General features: G+C 40.2%; 1 protein-coding gene across 1 annotated transcript in view; it reads right to left on the reverse strand.

The window, feature by feature from the left end:
• Positions 1-2: 2 nt before the first annotated feature.
• LOC115293538 (pikachurin-like) overlaps positions 3-12,115 on the reverse strand; it is a gene marked incomplete at its 3' end in the record, with an annotated part of 93,704 nt that continues 81,591 nt past the window's right edge. Inside the window, exon 7 of the mRNA XM_029941272.1 lies at positions 3-54. Within this exon, the coding sequence (XP_029797132.1) occupies positions 3-54 (52 nt within the window). The remainder of the gene's footprint in view (positions 55-12,115) is intronic.

Raw genomic sequence — 12,115 nt, forward strand, 5'->3', positions numbered from 1 at the left:
GAGTCCATCTGGATCCGCTCTTGGATTAAGGTCCAGCTCTTGTCCAAATCCGGTCTTTATTGATTAAAAGATAAAACAAAATAAGAAGCAGTAATTCAGAAAGAGCAAAGGGAAGGAGCCTTGCTGGCTATGTAAACTCACAAAATTTGGAGTCTAGAAGCAATACTTATAAAAGTGAGTTAACAGTTCCTATCTAAAAGTCATCTTGATTTTAAATCATAGGTCATAATTTTTAAGTCCCTGCCAATAAAAGCAAGTAGATCATTTTTAGGGCCAGTTTTAAACACTGTTTAAAGATCATCTGCTTTTCCTCAGCATGGGCTTGACTATGGTGAAAAGATCCCCACATAGGAGTTCCTTTTCAAGGACTCTGCCTTCCAGATGTTTCCCAAACAAGCTTTCCCCAAACCGCCCCCATTCCCAGAGGTCCGGAGAGCAGATTCCATCTATACACAATCTGCTCACAAAGTAAACAAATGTAAGCTTTATCGGGTGACTGACTGTACGAACTGCCTTGGGAACACCCGTGGAGATTCTGTTCGCAGCCATTCTTGCTCTAAAACAAAATCGTACAACTGTGCCAACTTGCTGACTTGTCTTGTGTTCCCCTCAGAAGCCGAAGGAGAATGCAGGCCCTCACTTAGAGCCCCCGTCTGGAAGGACACACGCAGAGGGCAAGGGCCCACACTCTGGGGTGGCTCCGAGCCGCTCACATCCTACATCTACACTTCACTAGCTGCTATGTAACTTCTCTAAGTCTCTATTTTCTCATCTGTAAAATGGGGGTAATAAAAGCACTTATCTAAGAGGACTATCATAAAGATTAAATGAGACCTGTCTCCTCAGCACAGCGTCTGGCATCTCGCAGCTCATGAGTTTGAGCCTCACGTCAGGCTCTGTGCTGACAGCTAGCTCAGAGCCCGGAGCCTGCTTCAGATTCTGTGTTGCCCTCTCTCTCTGCCCCTCCCCCACTTGCACTCACTCTGTCGCTCTCTCTCAAAAATCAAATAAACACTAAAAAAATTTTTTTAAGAAAAAAAAAAACAACTTCAGATTTCACCCAGGGCTTGCATGTATTTCTACTGGACAACGCTGCTCTGTCTGGCTTCCCAGTTGGCGGGGGAAAGGGGAGCATCCCAGGTGATATGAACCACAAGATGAAATGGGAATGATGGTGTGTGGCCGGGGATGGTGTGAAGGCCTAATTAGCTGGACCCTTTGTGTTATCAGCTAATTAATAATAGTTGCCATCTATCAAGTGCTTGTGAAGTACCAAGCGCTGTTCATAGCATCTATGTAAGAGATATTAATATTAAACACCTTTCTCCCCTCATTTTTATAGAGGAAACAGAGGCTTTAAATAATTGAGTAACCCGCCCAAGTTCACACAACTGATAAATGGTGAGGCTGCGTTGGGTTGACGAGAAGGGTTGGATTGAGAAGATCTTTGATACTGGATGCGAACAGGGTGATTGTGCTGGCGGGCTGCTCTCCGTCCTTCACCTTGCTTCCTGACCACTTCTCAGTTGTTTGATTGTTAAACACCTCTGCTCTAAGATATTTAGAGGATAGCAGAAAACAAACAAGATTGAGGTTTATCTCTTAAGAACAACTTATCAGGAAGGGAAACAGAGACTTATTTTGCGGAAAGGAGATGCCCAGATGATACACGGATGTCTTGAATGTGTGCTTGCTTTAGTTTCTCATTGGCAGGAATTAAAAATCAAACGGGAGGGGTGCCTGGGTGGTTCAGTCGGTTATGCATCCGACTTCTGCTCAGGTCATGATCTCACGGTTCATGGGTTCGAGCCCCACATTGGGCTCTGTGCTGACAGCTCAGAGCCTGGAGCCTGTCTTCGGATTCTGTGTGTGTGTGTCTCTCTCTCTCTCTCTGACCCTCCCCTGCTCACGCGATCTCTCTCTCATATAAATTTAAAAAATCATTAAAAAAACATTTAAAAAAATTCAAAAACCAAACGGAGCCCTTACGCTCAGTAGAAGATGCTTCCTCAAGCTTACAGTGCAGACAAATAGTCTATGGGGCCTGTGTGTTATAAGAATTCATCTGTTTGGAGAAGCAGCAGTCACAGGGCATGCTCCCTGGAAGGAGTAGGGCTTGTGTCTCTTTGTTTTTCTTTATAATAATTTATTTATTTTTAAATTTACATCCAAGTTAGTTGGCATATGGTGCAACAATGATTTCAGGAGTAGACTCCTTGAATGCCCCTCCCCCATTTAGCCCATCCCCCCCAGCCCCTCCAGCAACCCTCTGTTTTTTCTCTATATTTAGTAGTCTTTTATGTTTTGTCCCCCTCCCTGTTTTTATATTATTTTTGCTTCCCTTCCCTTACGTTCATCTGTTTTGTATCTCAAGGTCCTCATATGAGTGATGTCATCTGATACTTGTCTTTCTCTGCCATGTCTCTTTCTTGATATCCTTTCCCTAAAGATGGACTTCTTGTGTAAACTAACTTTGTCATCAAAGAAAATCTCAGTGAGTGGACGGAAACACATTTACAAACTTAAATTAGAACAAAATCACATCACAGAGGAAAGCCACTGGCGATACCTAAAAGTTAATAGAAAAGATATGATCTTTAGAGAAAACTCTCCTGTTCTCCTCTGCTAAGCTTTCCTGTGGTATTTATAGAGGAAATGCCATGCAATTGCTCTCAGAACGTTCCATTGTTTACCCAGGACTGCTTGCAAATATCTGCCACAATCTTCACGTGGAAATACAGCCCCACCCCACCCCACACAAAAAGCAGGTTATATATATATTGTATTTGTTCATTAATGCAGGAAAGAAGGCTATATTTTAAGCAAAGAAGAAACTGAAATCATTAACATTTAATTCTATGATATCAAGTCAGAGAGCAAAGCTCATGCAGACTGAATACCAGTTCAAAACCTTTAACATTTTGCCTCTGATTTTTGTCGTGGGTTTTGCATTTCAATGTTTTTAGAGTCTCTTGAGGTACAAAAGTGCAAAGGTGAGGTTGAGAGAGAGATAACGGGGCAAAAGTATTGTTTTAGATCATCCTCAAACAATAGCTTTATCTTTCTTCACTGAAGAAAATTATTCTATTCTGACTACAAAGTTGCCAGTCAAATCCCCATAGCAACACGAGCCTGCCGATTTCACCATCAGCAAAAAGGCATGAGGAGAGAAGTAAGCTAGGAAATATGCTGCCATCCCAGGTTCAAATGGGCAGCCACCAGTGGGGTGGACGCTTTCAGCACTTTTCCAAATAGTGGGATAGGGTTGGGTTGGGAATTTGCCATCTCAGGGCATTAGCTGCTTTTGGAAGGTGTTTGGGCGGTGGGGGTTGGGAGCGGGGAGGTTCTGATGGGCAGATACGGTGCGGTCCTCAGTGGCTACTCAAAACCCAATTAGCTGATTCAAGTGACTGAGACTCACTGGTTCATTTTGGTGGGAAGAAACAGTGGCACTGGCAATGTTAGAAGCCAGCCTGGTTATCAGTATCTTACAGATCAACCAGTTCGGATGCCTACAGGCTCTCGGAAATTACATGCAAGTTTTTATATGTGAGCATAATTTCAGTTTTCTAAGTGCAATGTGTCCTTAGCTTTTTATCAGATTCTCAAAGATAATCATGTCCCCAAAAGCTTTAAGAGTCACTGATCTAGTCCAATCTCTCAATCTACCCATGGGAACACTGAAAAAAAAAATGTTATCTACAGTCATAGAACCACTGGGTGGTATATTTTTTGTCCTCCCTTTCTTGTGGCACTTTAACCACATTGCCTATTGTTAGTGTCAGTCTTATGTGAACAATCATTTTTCTTGGTACCATCAACCCCGCAGGTGGCTGCCTTGGGCTACTCAATTGGCATGTGACTGATTATCAACAGGGCATCCATCACAGAAGCTATATTCTAGGAGGTTCCAAGGAACTGTAAACACAATTTCAATCTTAGGGAATTTATAATCTAATGGGGAGATAATATATCTAAGGATCAGTAGGAAGCCAGTACCAAAAAGCATATTTCAAGTGTTATACAGCTGATCTTTGAAAGCACAGGGATGAGGGGCGCTGATGCCCTTGTGTAGCTAAAACGCCATGCATAACTCTTGACTCTCCAAAATTTAACAGCCTACTGTTGAACTTATCAATAGCATAAAGGCAACTGACACAAATTTTGTATGTTACCTGTATTATATGCTGTATTTTTACAAAAAATTAAGTCAGAGAATAGATAATGTTATTGAGAAAATCATAAGGCAAATACATTTACAGTACTCTACTGTATTTATCTAAAAGGAATCCACATATAAGTGGATCCATGCAGTTCAATCCCGTGTTGTTCAAGGGTCTCCTGTAACAAACGGGTTGGTCATTGTGAAATGGAACACTATGGAAGGTATACGAGACCAGAAAGAAGTTAAGTTATATTGCAAATGTATTTGGGTTTTGATAACTGAAAAGGAATAGAGCATCTTTGGGTGGAAAAGGGACAAGAACAACATCAGCTCTCTGTATGATCTGACTGTATTAGGCACTAGTTACATGTAAACTATAATGTGGAATATCCAAAGACAGTAAATAATATGGGTCATAGTAATGAATGATCAATTAATCTATATAAAAATGAGTATAACATTTAAAAATATCAGCCATAAGTAAGTGAATGAATATATGGTACCTCTGTGCATATCAGACATCATTTACTTTCCTTACCAACCACTACTTAACCAACTTGTCAAATTAACCCATGATCTTCATTTGTTCCCAATAAGTCAGCTGTTGGCTTGTTAAGAGTCAGTTGTGTTTATTCCAAAGCATATTTATGACTTTTGTATTTGTTATTGTAATTATGTTATTTAATACAATAACAAACTTGTGAAATAGGAGTAAAAGAGTGACACCTATTTTTTTAATGTTTTTGAAAGACTTGATAAGGCCACTAAAACATTATTGCCTTGGATGTGGTGTGTGTGTGTGTGTGTGTGTGTATTTCGTTATATATAATGAAATATTATTCAGCCATGAGAAAGAAGAAAATTCTGCCATTTGCAGGAACACAGATGAAATGAGGGCATTATGTTAAATGAAATCAGGGATATAGATGCTGATGAGGATATGGAGAAATGGGCACACCTGTTGGTGGGAACATAAACTGGTGCAGCCGCTCTGGAAAACAGTGTGGAGGCTCCTCAAAAAACTATCCATAGAACTCCCCTATGACCCAGCAATAGCACTGCTAGGGATTTACCCAGAGGATACAGAAGTGCTGATGCATAGGGGCACATGTACCCCAATGTTCATAGCGGCACTTTCTACAATAGCCAAATCATGGAAAGAGCCTAAATGTCCATCACCTGATGAGTGGATCAAGAAGATGTGGTATATATACACAATGGAGTACTACATGGCAATGAGAGGGAATGACATATGGCCATTTGTAGGAAAGTGGATGGACCTCGAAATAAGTCAGGCAGAGAAGGACAGATACCATATGTCTCATAGGTCTAACAGGACAAACCTAACAGAGGACCATAGGGAGGGGAAGGGGGAAAGAGAGTTGGGGAGAGTGAGGGACACAAATCATGAGAGACTATTGAATACTGAAAACGAACCATGGACTGAAGGGGGAGGGGTCATGGTGGCAGGGGGCACTTGTGGGGAGAAGCACTGGGTGTTATATGGAAACCAATTTGACAATAAACTATTATAAAAAAAATCAGGCAGAGGGAGAAAGACAAATATGGTATGATCTCACTTTTATATATGGAATCTAAAAACTCAAAGAGCCAGAGAGGTGAATGTTGGTTGCTAAGAGCTGAAGGTGTGGGAAATACAAGAGGTTGGTCAAAGAGTATAAACTGTCAGCTTTTTTTTTCCATAATATTTTATTGTCAAATTGTTTTCCATATAACACCCAGTGCTCTTCCCCTTAAGTGCCCTCCACCATCACCACCACCTCTTTTCAAACTGTCAGCTTTAAGATGAATAGGTTCTAGAAATCTAATATACAGTGTGGTGATTGTAGTCAGTAATACTGTATTGTAGTCTTGAAATTTGCCAAGAGAGTAGATCTTAACTGCTTTCACCACACACACAGGTAACTAACTATATGAAGTAACGGATGTGCTAATTAACCTGAATGTGGTCATTATTACACAAATGTGTGTACATATTAAATCATCACATTGTACACCTTCTCAAAATCATGCTGTACAAGCTAAATATGTACAATTTTTATTTGTCAATCATACCTCAATAAAAGTGAGAAGAAAATCTAGCATAACCAGAAGAATTTTAGGAAATACAAATAGTTGTCTGAGAAGTGGCCTTACAAAATAAGATGCATGACAGAATAAAAGATCAAGATGATCCCCATATACAAAAACATAAAGAAACATAAAGGCAAAGCCAACTCAAATGATAAATGTAAAATCTTATATTAGGTTGCTTTTTTTTTTTTTTAAGCCAGTGGCACAGATATAAAGACAGAGAAAATCTGGTATGGCAAAAATCTATGGAGAAGGCAGGGGGCATAAAACCAGGCTTTAAAAATTGGTCACAAACTCAATATGAATTCTCTGGACAACCTGCTGTTGAACAGCTCAGCACCCATATCCTGGGGGGATGTAGTTTTCTAGGCTGATTGCTCAGCAGAAGGTGCTCTGGACTCATCTCCTCCTGAGGCAGAGTTCAAAGGGCTGGTATTGCTTGGCTTGAAATAGTGACCATAGGACAGTGTCCTTCAGTGAGAGACATGGTAAAAATGCCTCCATGTTGTCCATGTTGGACTGGGAGACCCAGGGGTTCCTGACGGGGAAGCCGATGGCAGCACATTACAAGGAAAACCCTTAATGGCAATTAGGAATGGTGGACAACGAAGTCAGATGCCTCAGAAGGACTGAACTCTGCATCAATGGCTATGTGAAAGCAGACATTAAATGGCTATCAGTCAGGGATGTAACAAGTGCCTTTCTGAACAGGAGAGGAAGTTGGAGTTTGCTCGGTGACTCTGACCTAGGGTCACAGTGACAAATACACTTATGCATAGTAATGCAGTACACTTATACCTATATGTATGCATGCATACGAGCACAAAACTGAAGAGAAGTTTCAAGGGAAATATTTGTCCTTACTCTGTTCACTTTGCTATTTTCTTTTCTGTCTCCTATTTTCCTTTCCTTTCTTTCTCTCTCTTTTTTTTTTCAACGCTGGTAAGAATCCACTAAATCAATCTTATTACCCACTGAAGTATGGCAATTCACAATATGAAAAACACTGGACAAGAAGGTTCTTTTTTTCTAGAATATTTTGGATGGAGCTTTCAACTCTAAAATTCCATGAATAAAGAAAGCAGATCTTGTCAGTCATGGAAAGAAATCTACGGCTTATAGTTTAATCAAATGTCCCAAAGGCGGCAAACAAAGCGTGTTAAACTCCAAATATGCTCTAGTATGTTGTGCTCTACAAAGTCTTTGAATGACCCACAGTGAGACCTACACTGGACAACGGGACCCACTATACCCCACCCATATGCACACACACACACAACTGAAGCAAACATTTCATAAAATACTTCCTAGTTTTACTATTGCGATACCTTCTACTATTCTCTTTTCTGTTTTATTTCACTTTTGAAAAACTTTGTTCAGGATGTCTCAACTGCACCCACTCCTTCTGATGAGTAACTACTCACAGTTTGAGAATCCTTTCTTGACTGGTGAATGGATAAAGAAATGGCATATATGTATAATGGAAACATTACTTGGCAACAAACAAGAATGGAATCTTGCCATTTGCAAAAATGTGGATGGAACTAGAGTATATTATGCTAAGCGAAATAAGTCTGTCATAGAAACATAGATATCATATGATTTCACTGATGTGTGGAATTTAAGAAAGATGACAGAACTTAGGTGAAGGGAGGCAAAAATAAGATAAAACAGAGAAGGAGACAGACTATAAGAGACTTGAAAATAAAGAGAACAAACTGAGGGTTGCTGGAGGGACGGTGAGGGGGTGGGCTAAATGGTGATGGGCATTAAAGAGGGCACTTGTTGGGATGAGCCCTGGGCGTTATAGCTAAGCCATGAATCACTGAGTTCTTCTCCTAAAACCCATACTGCTCTGTATGTTAACCAACTTGAGTTTAAACAAATAAATTTAAATAACACAAAACATTTAAATAAAAAAAATAGAACTGTTTCTCTTCTAGAAAGTTGGAGCTGAGCTGAGGAATGAAGCTCAAGTGTGCTTTAGACCTTAACTAGGAAACTGGGTTAAGAATGGTTAAATCCTGCTGGGGAAATACTTTTGAGAATGGAATTTGTTGATGCAGAAAACAGTCCTCCAGGGGATTAAACAGAACATCCAGAATGGCCTTGACAGTAGAGGCCACTCTGCTGGTCTGAGAGGGAGTGGACCAAAAGCCTAACCATAGTAAACGAGAGACATGTGTGCCTTTTTCCCTCACCATCAGACCTATGGTTCCACAATGCAATGTTTCCGGGAGAACCTTGGATTACTTGGAGGCTCCCTTCCTAAATACTTTCCTTCATATTATTCCTTCTCAGCTTCATCTCAGCAACAGAACTCTCCTCAGGATTCTCCCATGCCTTAAATCCGATTCTAATATTATACCGATTAGACTAACTTATTTTCATTATTTATATGATTTTAATGATTTATTGATGTACTTATTTGTAAGGAAGAGAGCACATGCACACAAGTGGGAGGGGGCAGAGGGAGAGAGAGAGAGAATCTCAAGCAGACTTCATGCTCAGTGCAGAGCCTGATGTCGGGCTCAATCTCATGACCTGGGGATCATAATCTGCGTCAAAATCAAGAGTCAGACACTCACCCTACTGAGCCATCCAGGCACCCCATTAATGTTTTTCTTTGAATAATAGAGAAGATAGTATCATTCATACCATTAAAATTATTTTATAAGAATTTATAATTCTTTTTTTTCCTTCCAAGTTTTTGTTTAAATTCAAGTTAGTTAACATATAGTATTGGTTTCAGGTGTAGAATTTAGTGATTCATCACTTACATATAACACCCAGTGCTTATCCCAAGAAGTGCCTTCCTTAATGCCCATCACACATTTAGCCCACCTCCCCATCTCCCCCAGCAACACTCAGTTTTTCTATTGTTAAGAGTCTCTTATGGTATGCCTCTCTGTTTTTATCTTATTTATTTTTCCTTCTCTTCCCCTATGCTTGTCTGTTTCATTTCAATTATATCACCCTCTAATGTTATTTTATATTTCTATCTTACTAGGCTGTGAGTTCATTCATCTTCATTCATGCCTTATTCATTCATCTCTGCATTCCTTGGAATGTCTACATGATATTCCAAAAGATATGAAGGGACAGACTATGCACCCCTTTCCTGCTTAACACTCTCCATAGCTCCCGATTCCCTTCAAGACAAACATGAGCTCTGTTATTATGCCTTTTTGGCTCTAACCCTTTCTTGCTCTTACCCATCTAGCCTTATCTCTTGTTTCACAAAGCTTCAGATTTTCTAAGAAATTCCAGGAACATCTTATTGCCTCCAAACCATCACTCAAGTAGCTTCTTCTGGCCTTTATTCATGCTGTGTCTTCCTCCCGTTTGCCTGGTTATCATGATGTGTCCTTAGCTCCTGTAAGAAGCCTTCCCAGACTCCTTCAAAGCTGAGTCAGATGTCATGCTGGTATTCCTCTGGGCGCCTGGGCCCCACTCCTGCCTGCACTCCTCACCATTTGGGACTACGCTAGCCTCTGCCTTCCCCACTGGATTGTCCAAGCAGGGGCAGTAGCTGTTTGGCCCTTAAATCTCTTGTACACACTTTGCGCATAGAAGATACTCATTACATACATGTTTGGATTAACATATGCACATAGTAGTTATCTGATAAAGATTGGCTAAGCTGAATTGAAATATTTTCAAAGTTTGACCTTAAGAATAACATATGATGTCCTAAATCAGGGGTTCTAAAACTTTAACCTGTTACAAGTTATTGTAAATAAGGTTTTATTGGGACACAACCATGATCATTTGTTTAGTTATTGGTCATGAATGCTTTCTTGCTACAATGGCATAATTGAGTAGTTGAGACAGAGACCATATAGGTGGGAAAGCACAAAATATTTACTATCTGACCCTGTGAAAAAAACGTCTGCCAACCTCTGATATGAGACAACAGTCTTTAGCATTGTACCACTTCAGTATCTGAGGAAGATCTGTGAACCCTTCCCAGAGTATTTTTAAATGCATCAAATAAAATTCTTAAGATCACAAAGGACATCAGCTATATTGAAAACAACTATATAAACAATAAAAAATTATGATTATGATCATATATGTACTTCTTTATTAGTACATTAAATGATTCCTAGTGATGGATTAAATAACTACAATTATTTTAAAGTAGTGATAAGCATTACTGGTATTTTGAGATATGTACAACAGTTGTAAAGGGATAAAAGAACATTCCTGTGATTCTATTAGTGACAAAGCCACAGGAATTGGTAATACCACTGTAAGTTTGTTGACTACATTCCTATTTGAAGGAAACATGACACTTCAGCTGATAAAACTAAGAATGTAATTTTTGTCCAACCAAGATCCAGGGACCCCTTGAATTCTATCCAGGGACACTTTGGGGATCTACAGACTGCAGGTTAAGCACCCTACTCTAAGAGAAGAGACAGGATCCCATGGATTATCCAGGGGTAAGAGAAAACCTCACACTCAGAAGAACCTCTGATTCTCTGTCAATTTTACAGGTTGGTTTTATGCAGGATTTGCTCTACACTAAAATGAATTGTACAGGAAAGTCCTAAACCATTAAGTAGTCACAGTTAGAAAAAAAAAAAGATGTATTATTTGACCTTCAGCTCGGAGCCTTCTTACTTTATTTATGAATTGGATCAACCCAACCAAATGACAAACAGATGGATACAATGGGGTAATGATGCAGTCAGCTGGCAATTTGTCCCGGGCAGGGCAACTGGAGAGCATACTTTCATTTATAGTTTACAAACGTCTCCCAGTGCTGTTACACAAGAATTCCATTTATGTGAGCTCCCATCAATCTGACCAGGGATTACAGGGTAGCTCCTGGTAAAGAGATGGAATCTTTAAGGGATCAATTTGTAGAACTGCAAGTCAGGTCTTCTGCAAAAACATTTAGAACCACCCTTCCATTTGAGGCTCAGTGGAGGAACTTGCTGGATACTAGAATGTCTGATATCAGGTACCAACCTGGAAGGTAGTTCTAAGATTTTTTTATTTAGAGACTAAAAATAAGGAAAAGAATTTTTTTCTGAAGCACCATTTGTTAATATGAAATCTCAGCTGACGTCAAAGCAAGCCTATTCTTGCTAGTATCCAAAATCTATAAGGTACTCACCAAACTCCACACCCCAAAAACAAATAACCCAGTGAAGAAATGGGCAGAAGACATGAACAGACACTTCTCCAAAGAGGACATCCAGATGGCCTACAGGCACATGAAATGATGCTCAACATCACTCATTATTAGGGAAACACAAATCAAAACCACACTGAGATACCACCTCACGCCAGTCACAGTGGCTAAAATGAACAAATCAAGAGACTATAGATGCTGGCAAGGGTGTGGAGAGACAGGCACCCTCCTACACTGTTGGTGGGAATGTAAACTGGTGCAGCCGCTCTGGAAAACAGTGTGAAGGTTCCTCGAAAAACTATCCATAGAACTCCCTTATGACCCAGCAATAGCACTGCTAGGGATTTATCCAGGGGATACAGAAGGGCTGATGCATAGGAGCATATGTACCGCAATGTTCATAGCAGCACTGTCAACAATAGCCAAAACATGGAAAGAGCCTAAATGTCCATCACCTGATGAGTGGATCAAGAAGATGTGGTATATATACACAATGGAGTACTACATGGCAATGAGAAAGAATGAAATATGGCCATTTGTAGGAAAGTGGATGGACCTCGAGGGTGTCATGCTAAGCGAAATAAGTCAGGTGGAGGACAGATACCATATGTTTGCACTCATAGGTCTAACAGGAGAACAGGAGAAACCTAATGGAGGACCAGGGGGAGGGAAAGAGAGTTGGGGAGAGAGAGGGATGCAAAACTTGAGAG

The sequence above is a fragment of the Suricata suricatta genome, chromosome 6 (genome assembly GCF_006229205.1).
Source record: "Suricata suricatta isolate VVHF042 chromosome 6, meerkat_22Aug2017_6uvM2_HiC, whole genome shotgun sequence".
Lineage (NCBI taxonomy): Eukaryota > Metazoa > Chordata > Mammalia > Carnivora > Herpestidae > Suricata > Suricata suricatta.